General features: G+C 42.4%; 1 protein-coding gene across 9 annotated transcripts in view; it reads right to left on the bottom strand.

Annotated features, from left to right (window-relative positions):
• Positions 1 to 19,694, bottom strand: part of MCOLN2 (mucolipin TRP cation channel 2) — a 59,627-nt gene that overhangs the window by 2,850 nt on the left and 37,083 nt on the right. For all 9 annotated transcript variants that reach the window (XM_019920137.3, XM_019920141.3, XM_073787898.1 and 6 more), the window contains 6 exons: positions 18,210 to 18,322; positions 16,871 to 17,020; positions 15,605 to 15,706; positions 15,379 to 15,501; positions 1,858 to 2,064; positions 348 to 469 (listed from right to left, as the gene is read on the bottom strand). In XM_019920137.3, the coding sequence (XP_019775696.2) occupies positions 348 to 469; positions 1,858 to 2,064; positions 15,379 to 15,501; positions 15,605 to 15,706; positions 16,871 to 17,020; positions 18,210 to 18,322 (817 nt within the window). The remainder of the gene's footprint in view (positions 1 to 347; positions 470 to 1,857; positions 2,065 to 15,378; positions 15,502 to 15,604; positions 15,707 to 16,870; positions 17,021 to 18,209; positions 18,323 to 19,694) is intronic.

Raw genomic sequence — 19,694 nt, 5'->3', positions numbered from 1 at the left:
AAACACCTTTGACGTTCCCAGAACTCCATCTCTAAAAAGAAGAGCTTTGACCTCTTCCTTTGGCCAGCTCACCCTCTCGACTTCAGGGACGTAGCTCATGCCTTCTCAAAACAGTCTCATAATATTCCCAAGAGATTTCAACCATGTCATGTATCTTTCTACCTTGTTCTATAAGAAACAATTCATTTCTAAAGTCAATTACAGTGGGAGGAAAGCAAAGAGGGATGCATTATTTCCCCCAGTCAGCTGATTCCTGAGTGTAGCATTTGACCTGGGAGGACCCTTTGTTAAGGCAGCAGGGCGTCTCATCCCGGGAGCACAGAGACCCGACTGAACACAGTACTGACCTCCTCAGACAGCAGATGCAGGACAGGAAGGCTGATGACTCTTTCTGACACTTCTCTTTGCTACCACACTCCTTCAGGAATTCCTGAAGATCCGTGGCAGGAAACCCATTCTGTTGGTATTTCTTTAAAAAGTACACAGTGTTGTTACCTTAGTTATACTGAGAGAAATTGCTTCTTGTCAACAAACCAAATCCATCTCTGCTAAAATAAAACTCTCCCACGTTGCTAGCACAGATCCAAGAACTGACATTAACAATGATCAATCATCAATCAATCAGTCCCTTGAAAGCCAAGCCAGGGTCACCATGGCTTGAACAGAGAGCCATGGGAACAAAGAGCCATCCAGAGGAAAACTCCAGAAATCAAGCCATGGTGGGGCAGGGGAGAGGTGTGTTAATTAAAGGAGTGAAGGAAATAGAAGTCTAAAGCTTTCACGTTAATTGCAAGACCAGGTAAGACCTCCTCTTCCCCACACTGCCCATAGAGTCTGGCTGGGAAGTAATCCCCATTTCTTCTACTTTTGTAGAAGTTGGTCACTTAGTGAGGTAGAAGGCAGTAGGTCCCTCCAAGCAGACATAAAGACCCTGAGAGACCCCTCCCCTCACACTTAGTGAGGTCATCCACCAGGTCACCGAGGCTTGGCGCACTCACGGGGACACGGCCGCGTCAAGGACAGGCTCCCACTGTGAGCAGGGCACTGCTCATCCCCCCATGGCCAGCCCCGCTGTGGAGCCAACCACCCATTCCCACAGGAACACGCATCTCCTTGCGCACAAAGTGCTCAGAAGTATTTCCAATGGACTGGCTTCTTCTGAGATAGTCTGAGAAGGGTTCAAGAAGAGGACAACACCCCAAGACACGGACATGGCACCCCTGGTTGCTCAGATGCTGGCCCCGAAACAGGATTTTCTGAGCATGACCATCTGCTGCGGAGACACCACTGTCCCCGAGGCAGCAGAGCTTCCTTCATGCTACACATAAGTTAAATGGACCTAGTCTGAAAGGACACACAACCCACCAGGTGGCTTAGGAAGGCAGGAGGCTAAACAGCCACAAAAGGCTTAGCTTTTAAAATGTAAAGGAAACCTGCACCACACGAGCGGCATCCAGTGCATGAGGTGTGCCAATATCTGGACACTTGTCAGGATGACGGTCACCCCTTATCACTGAAACTTACTACTCCAAGTCTAAGTTCCGGGACAGGCAGGTACACCTGTCAGTGCCAAGACCGACAGCCCAACTACTTGATTTACCAAACTCAGCCCATCTTTACCCATTTCCTTTCTCTTTCCCACCACACCTCCAAACCAATCCACTGGGCACCAGGGACAATGTCCTAAATGCATATTTAAATTAACCTCCAGCATCTAAAAAGTTTCTTTTCTACAAAACCTCAAAATCTAAGTAAAACTACAGTATTTTAAGTAAGCAAAATATTATAGTATTTTCCCATGTTCTAATCTATACAGAATTTGCAATCGTTTTTTGGCAGGAAATAATAACTGCTTACCTTAATGGTGTCATAAGAATCTGTAATAATTGCAATGAAAAGGCTGAGAATCATATATATGAAAAGACTGATGAAGGAATATAAATACAGGCGACTGAACAGCCACACCAGGAGGCTCTTCTGCTGGATGTGAGCAAAGGTCGCATACATGTCATCACCGTTGACCAGAGAAAACAAACACTCAGCAACTGTGTTCAGATTTTCAAACTGCGGGGGAGACCAAAAGTAGCTTTTGAGACATATTAGCCAAAGAAGCAGAGAAGTATCTAGTTAGCTGGTTTTGTTGAAGTTGTTGCTGCCATTGTTATTAACATTCACTTTAGGGAATCTGGAATACCACGCGTAGGAAAGCGTTACTCAAAACTTTCCTCCACACTCACAAAGATCATCTCTTGACACTTCCCTCAGTTTTTTTCCTTTGCACTTTTTATATATTTGTGGTCATATCATCTAACAATTCTTGATCCAGATTCTTCTTTCTTTTCTATTTAACATAGTCTTATGTTATTCATATTTAGCATTTGTTAGATAATGGAACCACTCCTTGGAAATGTCAAATTTAACTATTTCCCTTTCACTGGACATGCCAATCATGTTTGCTATTATAAAGAACAATGCAATGCACGTTTCTTAGCATAATGTTTTTTTCCTATTACTGGGTCTAAGCAATTAACGTTTTTTTTTGGCTGCGTTGGGTCTTCGTTGATGCATGCAGGCTTTCTCTAGTTGCAGGCTTTCCCGAATCAGCTGCTCCTTTAACCCTGTCCTGTCTGAGTGAAGAACAGACGCCCTCAGGTGAACTACATGCAGAGGCGGGGTCAAATCCAAAGCTGAACCCCGGGAGCTGTGCGAACATAGAAGAGAAATGGAAATTTCTCCCAGAAGCCTCAGGAGCAGCGGATTAAATCTCCACAATCAACTTGATGTACCCTGCATCTGTGCAATACCTGAATAGACAACAAATCATCCCAAACTGAGGAGGTGGACTTTGGGGGCAACGATATATATATATATATATATATATTTCCCATTTTCTCTTTTTGTGAGTGTGTATGTGTATGCTTCTGTGTGTGATTTTGTCTGTATAGCTTTAGTTTTACCATTTGTCCTAGGGTTCTGTCTGTCCATTTGTTTTTCTTCTTTCTTTTATTACTTAAAATTTTTTTCTTAATAATTATGTTTTATATTTTATTTTAATTACTTTATTTTATTTTATTTTATCTTCTTTCTTTCTTTCTTTTTTCCTCCTTTTTATTCTGAGCCATGTGGAGAACAGGCTCTTGGTGCTCCAGCCAGGCATCAAGGCTGTGCCACTGAGGTGGGAGAGCCAAGTTCAGGACACTGGTCCACAAGAGACCTCCCAGCTCCACGTAATATCAAATGGCAAAAATCTCCCAGAGATCTCCATCTCAACGCCAAGACCCAGCTCCACTCAACGATCAGCAAGCTACAGTGCTGGACACCCTATGCCAAACAACTAGTGAGACAGGAACACAGCCCCACCCATTAGCAGAGAGGCTGCCTAAAATCATAATAAGGTCACAGACACCCCAAAACACACCACCAGACGTGGACCTGCCCAACAGAAAGACAAGATCCAGCCTCATCCACCAGAACACAGGCACCAGTCCCCTCCACCAGGAAGCCTACACAACCCACTGAACCAACCTTAGCCACTGGGGACAGACACCAAAAACAACGGGAACTACGAACGTGCAGCCTGCGAAAAGGAGACGCCTAACACAGCAAGTTAAGCAAAATGAGAAGACAGAGAAACACACAGCAGATGAAGGAACAAGATAAAAACCCACCAGACCTAACAAATGAAGAGGAAATAGGCAGTCTACCTGAAAAAGAATTCAGAATAATGATAGTAAAGATGATCCAAAATCTTGGAAATAGAATAGAGAAAACACAAGAAACGTTTAACAAGGACCTAGAAGAATAAAGAGCAAACAAACAGGGATGAACAATACAATAAATGAAATTAAAAATTCTCTACAAGGGATCAATAGCAGAATAACTGAGGCAGAAGAACGGATAAGTGACCTGGAAAATAAAATCGTGGAAATAACTACTGCAGAGCAGAAAAAAGAATGAAAAGAATTGAGGACAGTCTCAGAGACCTCTGGGACAACATTAAATGCACCAACATTCGAATTATAGGGTTCCCAGAAGAAGAAGAGAAGAAGAAAGGGACTGAGAAAATATTTGAGGAGATTAAAGTGGAAAACTTCCCTAATATGGGAAAGGAAATAGTTAATCAAGTCCAGGAAGAACAGAGAGTCCCATACAGGATAAATCCAAGGAGAAACACGCCAAGAGACATATTAATCAAACTATCAAAAATTAAATACAAAGAACAAATATTAAAAGCAGCAAGGGAGGGCTTCCCTGGTGGCACAGTGGTTGAGAGTCCGCCTGCCGATGCAGGGGACACGGGTTCATGCCCCGGTCAGGGAAGATCCTGCAGGCCGTGGAGCGGCTGGGCCTGTGGGCCATGGCCGCTGAGCCTGCGCGTCCGGAGCCTGTTCTCTGCAACAGGAGAGGCCACAACAGTGAGAGGCCCGCGTACCGCAAAAAAAAAAAAAAAAAAAAAAAAAAAAAAGCAGCAAGAAAAAAACAACAAATTACTCATAAGGGAATCCCCATAAAGTTAAAAGCTGATCTTTCAGGAGAAACTCTGCAAGCCAGAAGGGAGTCACAGGACATATTTAAAGTGATGAAGGAGAAAAACCTACAACCAAGATTACTCTACCCAGCAAGGATCTCATTCATATCTGATGGAGAAATTGAAACCTTTACAGACAAGCAAAAGTTAAGAGAATTCAGCACCATCAAACCAGCTTTACAACAAATGCTAAAGGAACTTCTCTAGGCAGGAAACACAAGAGAAGGAAAAGACCTACAATAACAAACCCCAAACAATTAAGAAAATGGGAATAGGAACATATATATCAATAATTACCTTAAATGTAAATGGATTAAATGCTCCAACCAAAAGACATAGATTGGCTGAATGGATACAAAAACAAGACCCATATATATGCTGTCTATCAGAGACCCACTTCAGACCTAGGGACACATATAGACTGAAAGTGAGGGGATGGAAAAAGATATTCCATGTAAATGGAAATCAAAAGAAGGCTGGAGTAGCAATTCTAATATCAGACAAAATAGACTTTAAAACAAAGACTATTACAAGAGACAAAGAAGGACACTACATAGTGATCAAGGGATCAATCCAACAAGAAGATATAACAATTGTAAATATTTAGGCACCCAACATAGGAGCAACTCAATACATAAGGCAAATACTAACAGTCATAAAAGGGGAAATCAACAGTAACACAATCATAGTAGGGGACTTTAACACCCCACTTTCACCAACGGACAGATCATCCAAGATGAAAATAAGGAAACGCAAGCTTTAAATGATACATTAAACAGGATGGACTTAATTGATATTTATAGGACATTCCACCAAAAACAACAGAATACAGATTCTTCTCAAGTGCTCATGGAACATTCTCCAGGATAGATCATATCTTGGGTCACACATCAAGCCTTGGTAAATTTAAGAAAATTGAAATCGTATCAAGTATCTTTTCTGACCACAACGCTATGAGACTAGATATCAATTACAGGAAAAAGTCTGTTAAAAACAAAAACACATGGAGGCCAAACAACACACTACTTAATAACCAAGAGTTCACTGAAGAAATCAAAGAGGAAATCAAAAAATACCTAGAAACATATGACAATGAAAACATGACGACCCAAAACCTATGGGATGCAGCAAAAGTAGTTTTAAGAGGGAAACTTATAGCGACACAATCCCATCTTAAGAAACAAGAAACATCACAAATAAACAACCTAACCTTACACCTAAAGCAATTAGAGAAAGAAGAACAAAAAAGCCCCAAAGTTAGCGGAAGGAAAGAAATCATAAAGATCAGATCAGAAATAAATGAAAAAGAAATGAAGGAAACGATAGCAAAGATCAATAAAACTAAAAGCTGGTTCTTTGAGAGGATAAACAAAATTGTTAAACCATTAGCCAGACTCATCAAGAAAAAAAGGGAGAAGACTCAAATCAATAGAATTAGAAATGAAAAAGGAGAAGTAACAACTGACACTGCAGAAATACAAAGGATCATCAGAGATCACTACAAGCAACTGTGTGCCAACAAAATGGACAACCTGAAAGAAATGGACACATTTTTAGAAATGCACAACCTTCCAAGACTGAACCAGGAAGAAATAGAAAATATGAACAGACCAAACACAAGCACTGAAATTGAAACTGTGATTCAAAATCTTCCAACAAACAAAAGCCCAGGACCAGAGGGCTTCACAGGCGAATTCTATCAAACATTTAGAGAAGAGCTAACACCTATCCTTCTCAAACTCTTCCAAAATATAGCAGAGGGAGGAACACTCCCAAATTCCTTCTACGAGGCCACCATCACCTTGATACCAAAACCAGACAAGGATGTCACAAAGAAAGAAAACTACAGGCCTATATCACTGATGAACATAGATGCAAAAATCCTCAACAAAATACTAGCAAACAGAATCCAACAACACATTAAAAGGATCATACACCATGATAAAGTGGGGTTTATTCCAGGAATGCAAGGATTCTTCAATATACGCAAATCTCTCAATGTGATAAACCATGTTAACAAATTGAAGGAGAAAAACCATATGATCATCTCAATAGATGCAGAGAAAGCTTTTGACAAAATTCAACACCGATTTATGATAAAAACCCTGCAGAAAATAGGCATAGAGGGAACTTTCCTCAACATAATAAAGGCCATATATGACAAGCCCACAGCCAACATCATCCTCAATGCTGAAAAACTGAAAGCATTTCCACTAAGATCAGGAACAATACAAGGTTGCCCACTCTCACCACTCTTATTCAACATAGTTTTGGAAGTTTTAGCCACAGCAATCAGAGAAGAAAAGGAAATAAAAGGAATCCAAATCGGAAAAGAAGAAGTAAAGCTGTCACTGTTTGCAGATGACATGATACTATACATAGAGAATCCTAAAGATGCTACCAGAAAACTACTAGAGCTAATCAATGAATTTGGTAAAGTAGCAGGGTACAAAATTAATGCACAGAAATCTCTGGCATTCCTATACACTAATGATGAAAAATCTGAAAGTGAAATCAAGAAAACACTCCCATTTACCATTGCAACAAAAAGAATAAAATATCTAGGAATAAACCTACCTAAGGTGACAAAAGACCTGTATGCAGAAAATTATAAGACACTGATGAAAGAAATTAAAGATGATACAAATAGATGGAGAGATATACCATGTTCTTGGATTGGAAGAATCAACATTGTGAAAATGACTCTACTACCCAAAGCAATCTACAGATTCAGTGCAATCCCTATCAAACTACCACTGGCATTTTTCACAGAACTAGAACAAAAAATTTCACAATTTGTATGGAAACACAAAAGATCCCGAAGAGCCAAAGCAATCTTGAGAATGAAAAACGGAGCTGGAGGAAATCAGGCTCCCTGACTTCAGACTATACTACAAAGCTACAGTAATCAAGACAGTATGGTACTGGCACAAAAACAGAAAGATAGATCAATGGAACAGCATAGAAAGCCCAGAGATAAACCCACACACATATGGTCACCTTATCTTTGATAAAGGAGGCAGGAATGTACAGTGGAGAAAGGACAGCCTCTTCAATAAGTGGTGCTGGGAAAACTGGACAGGTACATGTAAAAGTATGAGATTAGATCACTCCCTAACACCATACACAAAAATAAGCTCAAAATGGATTAAAGACCTAAATGTAAGGCCAGAAACTATCAAACTGTTAGAGGAAAACATAGGCAGAACACTCTATGACATAAATCACAGCAAGATCCTCTTTGACCCACCTCCTAGAGAAATGGAAATAAAAACAAAAATAAACAAATGGGACCTAATGAAACTGAAAAGCTTTTGCACAGCAAAGGAAACCATAAATAAGATGAAAAGACAGCCCACAGAATGTGAGAAAATATTTGCAATGAAGCAACTGACAAAAGGATTAACCTCCAAAATTTACAAGCAGCACATGCAGCTCAACATTGAAAAAGCAAACAACCGAATCCAAAAATGGGCAGAAGACCTAAACAGACATTTCTCATAAGATATACAGATTGCCAACAGACACATGAAAGAATTCTCAACATCATGAATCATTAGAGAAATGCAAATCAAAACTACACTGAGAAATCACCTCACACCGTTCAGAATGGCCATCATCAAAAAATCTACAAACAATAAATGCTGGAGAGGGTGTGGAGAAAAGGGAACCCTCTTGCACTGTTGGTGGGAATGTAAATACAGCCACTATGGAGAACAGTACGGAGGTTCCTTAAAAGACGACAAATAGAACTACCATACGACCCAGCAACCCCACTACTGGGCATATACCCTGAGAAAACCACAATTCAAAAAGAGTCATGTACCAAAATGTTCATTGCAGCTCTATTTACAATAGCCAGGACATGGAAGCAACCTAAGTGTCCATCAACAGATGAATGGATAAAGAAGATGTGGCACATATATACAATGGAATATTACTCAGCTATAAAAAGGAACGAAACTGAGTTATTTGTAGTGAGGTGGATGGACCTAGAGTCTGTCATACAGAATGAAGTAAGTCAGAAAGAGAAAACCTAATACCGTATGCTAACACATATATATGGAATCTAAAAAAAACAAAAACAAAAAGGTCATGAAAAATCTAGGGGCAAGATGGGAATAAAGACACAGACCTACTAGAGAATGGACTTGAGGGTACGGTGAGGGGGAAGGGTAAGATGGGACAATGTGAGAGAGTGGCATGGACATATATACGCTACTAAACGTAAAATAGATAGCTGGTGGGAAGCAGCCGCATAGCACAGGGAGATCAGCTGGGTGTTTTGTGACCACCTAGAGGGGTGGGTTAGGGAGGGTGGGAGGGAGGGAGACGCAAGAGGGAAGAGATATGGGGACATATGTATATGTATAACTGATTCACTTTGTTATAAAGCAGCAACTAACACACCATTGTAAAGCACTTATACTGTAATAAAGATGTTAAAAAAATAAAAAATAAAAATAAATTCCAGAACAACAACAACAAAAAGACAAGGGACAGTATCCAATCTGGGTTTCTAAATGGTAACCACGGCTTGTGAAGATCTCCTAGAATGAGAACAGCCCAGGGCCTGGATGCCAGTGAGAGTGAGTGCAGGGGCCCAGGACTGCAAGGAATCCACAGGAAACTGAGGAGGAAACTGGAGAGAAAGTAAGTCCAGAAGGGGGCGGGGGAGGGATCTCTGCTGGACTCAGTTCTAGACGAGGTGAGTTTGAGGGGCCAGGTAGAAGCGGTGACATGAGGTAGTTAGCTGGAGGCTGACTGAACACGTGACAGCCCTGAGGGGCAGAGCTGAGCAGGGGCCGGTGTGGAATGTCCCCGGAATCCCTCAGCCCCCTTCTGGCTTACGTGGTTGACAAATGACTGCCGCATCGACTAAAAGCAAACAGCAGGTGCTTAATGAATGAACATCTCTGGGGTCAGAGGGTTAAATATTAGATGAATGCGAAAAACTTCTATGTCAAGAATGATAATGACTTAATAGGCAAAAGGCAATATAGTTTTCAGAAATGCAGATGCAACAAGTTACTGTAGAGTTGTGAACCAATTCTGTCCTCAGTGGTGGGGGCCTATACATCCATCAAGTCAGTAAGTGTGGCTTTGGGGGCAGCCAAGTCCCTCATGAATGTCTCTGGGACATTTCCAGTTGGCAGTCGTGCTACTAGTTCACATGCAACACAATAAAACCTCCTACCACCTGAACCCAGAAAACGTGCTGTCCTTCCAAATTTCCCTATTTCTGTCAGTGATTCCAGTCTCCTACCAAAGAAAAATTACTCCAGAATAATCAAGTGCTTAAAACTGTGTGTCGCTTATATGTGGAATCTAGAATATGACACAAAGGAACCTATCTACGAAGCAGACTCATGGACATAGAGAAAAGACTTGTGGTTGCCAAGGGGGAGGGATGGAGTAGGAGGTTTTGGTTAGCAGATGTAAGCTACTATATAGAGAATGGATAAACAACAAGGTCCTACTATATAGCACAGAGAACTATATTCATTATGCTGTGATAAACCATAGTGGAAAAGAATATTGAAAAAAGAATGTATATATATATATATATATATATATATATATATATATATATATATGTATGTATAACTGAATCACTTTGCTGTACAGCAGAGATTAACACAATATTGCAAATCAACTATATTTCAATTTAAAAAACACAAAACTGTGTGTTGAATCCATTTATCTTCGCTGCTCTACAATCCAGTAAGGTCTGTCTATTCCTATGATGCTTCTCTGACCCACTCGTTCTACTCCATAAAAAAAAAAAAAAAAAAAAAAAAAGGGACTTCCCTGGTGGCACAGTGGTTAAGAATCCGCCTGCTAATGCAGGGGACACGGGTTCAAGCCTTGGTCCGAGAAGATCCCACATGCCGTGGAACAACCAAGCCCGTGTGCCACAACTACTGAGCCTGCGCTCTAGAGCCCATGAGCCACAACTACTGAAGCCCGTGTGCCTAGAGCCCGTGCTCTGCAACAAGAGAAGCCACCGCAATGAGAAGCCTGCGCACTGCAATGAAGAGTAGCCACCGCTGGCATGGACTTATACACACTACCAAATGTAAAACAGATAGCTAGTGGGAAGCAGCCGCATAGCACAGGGAGATCAGCTCGGTGCTTTGTGACCACCTAGAGGGGTGGGATGGTGAGAGTGGAAAGGAGACACAAGAGGGAGCAGATATGGGGATATATGTATATGTATAGCTGATTCACTTTGTTATAAAGCAGAAACTAACACACTATTGTAAAGCAATTATACTCCAATAAAGGTGTTAAAAGAAAGAGTAGCCCTCGCTCGCCGCAACTAGAGAAAGCCTGCACGCAGCAATGAAGATCCAACACAGCCAAAAATAAATAAATAAATGAATTTATAAAACAAAATACTGTACGTTGAATCCATTTATCTTCCTGCTCTACAATCTAATAAGGTCTGTCTGTTCCTATGATGTTTCTCTGACCCACTCTTTCTACTCCACTCTGATGTCAACACTTACATACTTATTACAGAAACCTCCAAGGAAGCCTTCTTTACTTCAGTTTCTTCAGCTTCCAGTCCAAGCTGCAGTAAAATCTAAACTTCAGAGAATATAGCCTTCAAGGTCATGTCTCTTGCTTAACAATATTCAAAGTGTGGAGGCAAAGCAGAAATCCAAACCAAGAAGTTTGGAGTAAGGTTCCTCCTTTGTGTGGCCTCATTCCATCCCTTCATGGCAGTATTAACATCCTGTGTGTGCCCCCTTCTCTCACAACACCCAGCCATCTTCTCTGTCTTTAAATCATGGGATTTATTCTCTTCATCTGGTATGTTCGTTGTTGTGAGTTGTCTGTGTCCGATGAAGCCAACGTTGAAGGGCCATTTCAAAGTCTGCATCAAGACAGACTGCCCTGGCAGCTCTAGTCTGCTCTCTGTGTCAGTAAGAACCACAGAGGAAACTACTGGTTGGTCTTCTGATTGTTCTCTACACGCTTCTCTGTACCCCAGCCAACAAGCAAACACCAGGTCCTACCCTCCCTGCTCCATGGTTGGATGCATGGGGTAAAGTCTGTAACCAAGGGAGAGTACATAAATGTACCCCAGACAAGAATCATGCCCATGGTCTCTCTGAACAGCAGTACTAAAGTCGCTCTCTACAGAGATCTGGAGGGAACATCCATCTGAGCAAATCACTTATTAATATGCAGGTAATTTACCAGTAAGACAGCCAGTTCCCAGACTAAATAGTTTCCATCCCCACCACTAGCCTTAAGACAATGAAATTCAAGTTGGTTTCTATGGACGTCAATTACAACTCTGACAGCACCATTAATCATTCCTATTTCTCAGAGTTTCTTTTGGAATCTGGTCAATTCCTTTCTGTAGTGTCAAGAACCCCTACAAGTCTGTGTTTCGGGTTCCAGAATTGCAAGTTGGTGGGCACAAAGCAAATTCATCCCTTAGTTTCCTGTGTAGTTACTTAGAATCATTCAGCAAACTTGCTGAGGAACATAGTGAGAACCCAAGCATTTGTTCCACAAATGATAATTTTGCAGTTGAGCCAAAAAGAACTTTCATTTGAATGAAAACATAACCTGCAATGGCTTATGTCAGAGAATGACATAAAAATTTGCTTCAAGAGCTGGTGCTAAGAACCTCATGCAGCATTCAGATAAAACGTTTTAACCAGCTGATAGTTGTTTTGAATAAGAGAGGTGCTTGGCTAAAAGCAGAGGCCTTGAAAGCACAAATGTAACACGGGTGCTGCTGAACTTTTACCGAGGGCAGCAGCCAAGTCCAACGATTTTTCAGTGCTTTGCCTTCTCATCTGTAAAATGGGGACAATGAACGCAAGACAATGGTTTATTCCTCGGAAAGTCCTCGGGGAAACGTCAAAGCCACATGAGAGTAACGTTCCTCCTTCCCTCATCTTGAATTATTAAACATCAACAGTCTCCAGCCCGCCGTGCCCAGACATTTTGAAAGGGCGCTGTGCCAACACCCATTAGTGCTGGAGTCAACATTGGTGGGACACTTCTTGTATTTTTATACTCTTTCAGTTGAACCATTGAAATCTGATGTCTAACTGGAAAATTCAAAGCTGAAATGTGAGATTCCTGCTGCCATACAAACAGCAGGGTGAAATTCTAGTTTTCCCGATACCTCCTCTTCAGAGTTTTTTGTTTGTTTTTTTAAAGAAAGAGTTCGCTTCCACACCCAAGCTAGCTGTGGTTCTAGAAATTCTAGAAAATGCTCACTATGGTGCTGTTTTTCAAGGCTCCAGGCAATCCTGAAGGTCTTCTGATTCAACAGATACTGACTGACTGGCAGAACCTGAAAATTCCGACAAGTTGGGTTAATTTGGAGAGGGACGTGCAGGGGCAGTAAACATTTCTAACTTCAGACTCAAAGAAGAAGTAACACAGAGAAGAAAAGCACATAAGTCCAGATCCAGACTGAAGGTTTTCTCATGCTACTGACTAGTGCATTCACTGAATTAACTCAACTCCATTTCCGCAATATATCAGCCTGGCTAGAGCTGGGAGACAGAAGCCATAAACAGACCTGCTAGACAACCCCAGAGATACAGTTCTTATCTCTCTACTCCTCGGGGGGAGAAGTGAAAGGCTGGCATTAAGTAAGAGACACAAGTCAAGAGGTGAAACGTCCAATATGGCAGCCACCAGCTACAGGTGCCTACGGAGCATCTGATGCGCAGCCGGTCCAAAGTGAGATATGCTGTCGGGATAAAATACACACCACATCTCAAAGACTAAGTACCTAAAACAAGGAATGTAAAATATCTCAATGTTTTATATTGCATACAGGCTGAAGTAATATTTTAAACATATTGGGTTAAATAAAATATATAATGAAAATCAATTTCATTTGTTTCTTTAAAAATTTTTTTTTAATGTGACTACTAGAAAACTTAAAAGGATAGACATGGCTCGAACAGAACTGAACATATGAAAATGCAGTCAGACTCACAAAGCAAACAACATCATTGTTCACAAGGTAACCTTGATGCAAAGAAATAAGACTGATTACTTGGCTTTCCTCTCACGGCTGATCTACTCTTGAGTCAGACTGAATGCCCTCTTGTAATGGTCTGTTTTAGATAATACCAAGAAAAGAAGAAAAGCCCTACGGGGTATTGCTCAAAGCATGTGTATTAGGGTCAGGCAGACCTGGGTGTGCGTCCTATCTCTGCCATTCACTAACTATACAACCTCAGGAAAATTAACATATTAAGATCGCTATTTTCTGTCAAAGGATATTTCCCCGCAGGGCTACTGGAAGGGTTAACCTAGCAAGGGAGGTAAAGAACATGGGCACCATATCTACCTAGCACACAGCACTTCAGAATGGTAGCTAGTTTAGTGAAATTCAAGCAACATTTTCTGAGCACCCTCCAAAATAATGATGGCGTAGGGAAGGCGGAGGGCAGCGGAGATAGGACCGCTTGATTCACGGGCCTCGGAGGCTCAGTATTTATGCCGCGTGGCGCAACACTGCCCTCTAGTGGCAAAAATGTGGCAAAGCATCCAGACCATAAAAGAAGCGAGGAAGAAAAATGTACATTTTCCTGGGCACTAAGACAGTTCTCCGGATCAGAGAGATAACATCGAAAAACAATTTTTACTCATGAGTCACCTTTAAAGCAGTGGAATGGAACTGGAAAGCAATAAGATTACCAAGATTTACTAGTAACCCAGAGATTAGCACTTTGTTGATTATACAGTTTCTCAGATAGGAAAACGGTAATTCTCTTTGGCCATATTAAATGAAACACTTAAAGAGGAGCAAGCCTGGGTGGATGCCAAGTTACTAAGATTTATTTTAGTAGGACAATACCGAACGTTTGAGTTTTGTGGACTGCTCGATTTTTGTGAAGAGTTTGTAAACTAGATTTGACTGTGTTTTGTTTAATGCAACGATCAAGGTCAAAACTTAAGGCTGAGCTGTTATACCAGCATCATTATATTTTTAATTCTCTCCTGGTAGAGCACCTAAGCCAAGATAACAGTACTCTGGGCTATTGACGAGATTAAATGAGAGAGAAGAGAGAAATGCTTAGTATAGCATCAGCTATACTAAGGCTATTAGCTTTATTTTTGTTGTTTCTGTTGTTCCGACTGCCAGAGGCCCAGGGAAGAAAAACTGTGAGATGCAGTCATTGCTTTTACTTTTTTTGGTTTGAAAACAAGGCCTACTTCATTTCATTTCCTGCTATATCTTTGAATCAAATTTATCATTTTAAAACAAGAACAGCTGAACATAACTTTGATGTCCTTGAGCTTATGATACTGACTGAAGTCCAGCAATAGTTTAGAATTCAGATACTGACCTTTAATAAGGCACTAAGAGGACACTGAAATCAAAACCACCTGCAAAGGCAAGATGTGTTATCATTTTAATCATAAACCTAACATGGTCATTCTGACCAGTCTTTATCCTCCTCCAGTCTCCTCAGTTAACTTGGATGAAAACCTTAATATTTTGAATTAGAAAGATTTTGTAATACTTTTCCTCATTTAATTTTCATTTTTATTACAGTGATCTCACGTCCAAACACTTCTTACTTGGTGACAGGCTGGGTTCATATGTGACCCCTTAAGCCAGACCCAGACAACCAGGAAATGTGTTTTCTGGTTCCCTGCAGTTCTTCTTTCAATATCTCGAAGCCACTTCAATATCCGGAAAAGGGAAAGAAAAAGAAAACCGATGCAAAGATACATGCTTACTGATGTCCAGGTTATGTGCTGGAGAAAAGTGGGATGAAGGTCAGTGCTGGAAACCCACATTTAAGGGTCTCAAGTGCTTCACGTGTAGAGGGAAGAATGAGGCTACACACCTTGTCATGATATGGTCCTAAGACAATCCAGCCGCAGAAGGTGTAACCCAGATAGATCATACCGGCACATGCGCAGAAGCGAAGAACTTTTGGCAGTGAGGCTTGCATTGTTAAAATGAGCACCTGAAAAAAATCAGCACAATGGGGGGGAATTAAAAAGTAGTTACTAGAGCTCAAAGAAATGGACCTCAACCCCAGTGGTGCTACCCAACAGCCACATCCTTACATTATATGCTTGGAAGTAACCCAAGTATCTGATGACGCCGACCCAGACAAAGAGCGTAGATGTTCCAAGCAAAATGCTGCACAGATCGTAATTTGTGAGATTCTAGGGAATGAAAAAAACAGGCATGAGTAAAATATTCTACTCCACTCAGCTTATGAATCTCGCTTTAAACTGACGAGAAGGGACCGCCTGCCTCTCTACAGTGATTCTGAGAGTTTTCACACTGAAGAAGGAAATAATACAGAGCACAAATTCCAAATGTGTTCCTCATTTCCTTTTAGTATTAAGACTGGTTGAACTGAATTCTTAGTCAAATAGTATCCTGAAATAGAAATTGCATTTACCACTGACCTAGGCACTAAAGCACATAAACTAATGGTGTCTGTTAAATATCAAACAATACCTTTCAGCTACTTTTGAAAGAACGCTCCAGCGTGATTTGCCAATGGTTCCTGCTCTCAAGGACTCTAACTGAGGAGACGCACACAAGCGTAATTCTAATACAATACGCTGTGTGCAGTGACACAATGCCGGGCTTGTCATGGAGGGCTTCCCGAGGGCGTGACCCCTGAGCAGTGCTGGGCCTGGAGGACAGGCTAGGGGAGTCTTGCAAGCAAACGGAGAGAGGCTGAACAGGGCCCAGTGCTGAGAGCTCGCAAGACGGGCCAGAGGGGTGGCACTGAAGGGTCAGGGAGAGCGAGGGCGGGAAGGGAAGGCAATGAGGCAGCTGCAGCGATCGAGGTCAGAGAGGAAGACGACCTGAAGGAAGCCGAAGCAGTCAGGCTGGACAAGACGGAGGTACCTCGAGGTCAGGAGGGAAAGCTGGTAAGATTTGCTAGCTGACGGCAGAGCACGGAGGAGAGAAGTCAAGACTCAGGAGACTACATCGACTGAGTTACCCAAAGAGCCAGGCGCCTAGAGGCACTCAAATATTCCTGCCCTTGCGCCACCCATCAGAGCCCCCATCGCTCATGGATGGGCACCTCGGCTCTTGACGCGATGGGTTCAGGGGCCAGCTGCTGCTTTTGCAACTTAAACAAAAACAAAGCCCGCCCAAACCACCAGTCTTCTCCAACTTCAGTTCCTATTCTGAAGATGCTGTCAAGTTTCCTAGAGGCTATTCATAGGAGTATCACCTTCCACAGAACATCCGCTTCTTCGTTTTCCCTTCATGAGAAACCAAGTCAGAGGAGGCACTGCATATCTTACCGTATTTGAGACCATCCAGAAGAACAGAAAGAAGGTTTACCATGGGTTGCCGCTTACCTTGGCTTTAATTTCCATTTTTAATATGGATCCGATTATCGACATTAGGTCGCTGACAATCACCAGGATATACCATCTGTTGATGAACTCCCATTGGTCGGCGTTACACACACATCGCTTGTACTTCTCCAGGAAGAAATTTAAGAATCTCTGTGGCAAACATTTTAAAAAGCATTTCTTACAAACCCCACTGCCCTCTGGAAGGAGAAAAGCGCGAAACAGTGCTCTCGCCTGTCCAGAGACACGGCATTGCCTTTTCCAATGCGATGGATCCTCACTTGGAGGGTGGAGATTACAGCCCACACCTTCCTCCACCATCCACCCCAGCTAGAGGTGAGCATGCCAGTTAACTAAGTGACTCAAACACGCAATGCTGTGCTCTCACTCCAACAGACTCTTGTTGAAATAGCTAACACAGAGAACATTCCAAACACTTTACATATTTTCAACGCATTCAACCAGGCGACAACCCTACAAACTAGACACCATGGACACTTCTTTCCAGAGGAGGCAACTGAGACATGGGGCGGCCAAGCCAGGACTTGAGCGTAGGCGGTCCGGCCCCCGAGCGTGTGCTCCCAATGTGCCACCCTCGCGTCGGCAGAACCCAGACCCTGGCTTTGGATTCAGAATGTCAAGCGGCTTGTGGGGTGCGGGAGGGTGGCTAAGAGAAGTGGATATTTACAAAACAAATCGACACAGGCCAAGCCCTGGAAAAATAGGGCTTTCCTCTACATATGGTGTTCTGATGACTTCCTATGTCCACTGACCCCAGTCTGTATTTACGTACATGCCACACACCAGAATAAGATTTGTGGTGAGCTAGAGTAGACATTCACAAGAGCCCTAAAGGGTAAAAAGGTAAAATGAAACTCAGGGAAGAATTTTTAAACTAGTTTAAATAATAGAATAAAGTCTTTTATGCTTCATTAGAACCCATTTACCATGCCTCCCTGTCAGAATGAACTCTGATTTGAAGACAAAAGATGAAACCCGCCCATGTTATTACTCTGTTCTTAAGATCACTCCTGAATTTAAAAGGGTCTCATTTCTTCTGGAAGCATTCAAAAGCTTGACCATTCACCACTGTGCATCTGTGCTTATTAGCTCAGGCTTAAGCAGTTATGATCGTCTGATCCCACCTGACATGCCGGGAGCTTTGACTCACTCTCTACACTCCAGGTTGATAATGCCTCGTAGCGGGACCGTCACTCAAAGGAATCCAGTTCATTCAAGGGCCCCAGAAAGGGCAGGATGACCCAATGTCAAGGCCCCACTGTTTGGACAAACTGCAGGGGGAGGTCAGGAAGGGAGGGAGGAAATTCCGACACACACTTACCTTTCGTAACCTTAGACCCAGAACAATGGATCTTGTGCACAGAATAAGAGATGCCAAGCAAATCACGATGACAAATGCATCGAACACCAGGACATACTGAGTATTTTTCTGAACTGAGAAACGAAAACAGAATTCAAATGTCAAACACACCTTACTTGGGAATAATTTACAAACAAGATGGCAGCTGGAAAATAAGATCAAATGATAAACGCTTCAGCATCAGAAGCAAATCACACTGCACTCATTCAGAGGTTCACAAACAAGGTAATCATTCCCTGATGTCGAGTTATACATTTAAAAACATATAAATTCTTAAGAGATGTACTAAAGTGTATTCATAAATATTTACTATAGAGTGGAATTCAGTAGAAGGTGGTCCATTTGGGCTCCATTCAAAAGAGGCAAAACTACTGACATACTCTGAGTTCTTGCACCTAAAAACAAACACCAAGTTCTCCATTAATGGGGGAACACACGTTTTAAAGTCCCACCACTCAGAATCCCCATTTCTGCTTCTCAACCTTACTCTGTACTTTCCCAGCAAAGAGTGCCCATTCAGTACGCTTTTTCTGCATGTGGGAAAAATCACTTCTCAGAGTGAAAGTAAGGAGAGTAGTAATCAGATTTTTGCCTTGGAACACAGTAACACAGGGAAGGTACTGGAAGAAGATGAAACTGTACCTTCGCTTCTCTCAGACTTCATGGTATTGTCCCAAATCCCAACCACGGCTCTCCCCTGCCCGGCCCCCGCTCACCCGCTGTGGTCTCATCAGCTGCCGCCTGCTGCTTTCTCCCGGCCCCCAGCTTCCCCACCCTGAGGCCACTCTCTTCCTCCTTCCCTGCTCCTACCAGGCACGGGAGCTCTCTCCCTCCCTCTCTCCTCTCTCTCTTTCTTGCCTCAGGGACTTTGCACATGCTGATCCCTCTGCCTGGAACAGCACCCCTCCCCATCACACGTGGGGATTATTCAGCCTTGGGTTTCAGACTGAGTATCTTCCTCCCCAGAACAGCACAGGACAATTCTCTAAATTCCCATCCCCATCAGCCCTCCCCCCAGTACCCTATCGTAGCCCTGTCCATAAGTATACACACCTACATCTCCATTTACTCCCCTCTGCTTGATGGTCACTGAACTTATAGTTGTGTTTTCAAAGGCAGCACAGCAAGGAGCACAGAGACAGTGTGAAATGAAAAAGGACACAGTTTCTGGAGCCTGAGACCTAGGTCTGAATCTCCAGCCTGCACTCAGAAGCTGTGGAGCCTTGGGGAAGTTGCCTCAGTTTCCTCATCCAAAAAATGGGTAGAATGAAAAGAATACCTATATTATAGGGCTGTCGTGAGGGTTAAATAAGTTCACACATGAAAGCACTTGGAGCAGCCCCATGCACACAAGAACAGCAAACTCAGGGGTTATCATATCATTCAACGTCCATCTCCTCCCAGACATGATTGGCTCTGGGAGGCAGGGACCGGGTGTGTTTTATT

Source organism: Tursiops truncatus, chromosome 1, assembly GCF_011762595.2.
Source record: "Tursiops truncatus isolate mTurTru1 chromosome 1, mTurTru1.mat.Y, whole genome shotgun sequence".
In the NCBI taxonomy this organism is placed as follows: Eukaryota; Metazoa; Chordata; class Mammalia; order Artiodactyla; family Delphinidae; genus Tursiops; species Tursiops truncatus.
Note: the sequence above shows the minus strand (reverse complement) of the source record. Positions and strands in the feature narration are given on the sequence as shown.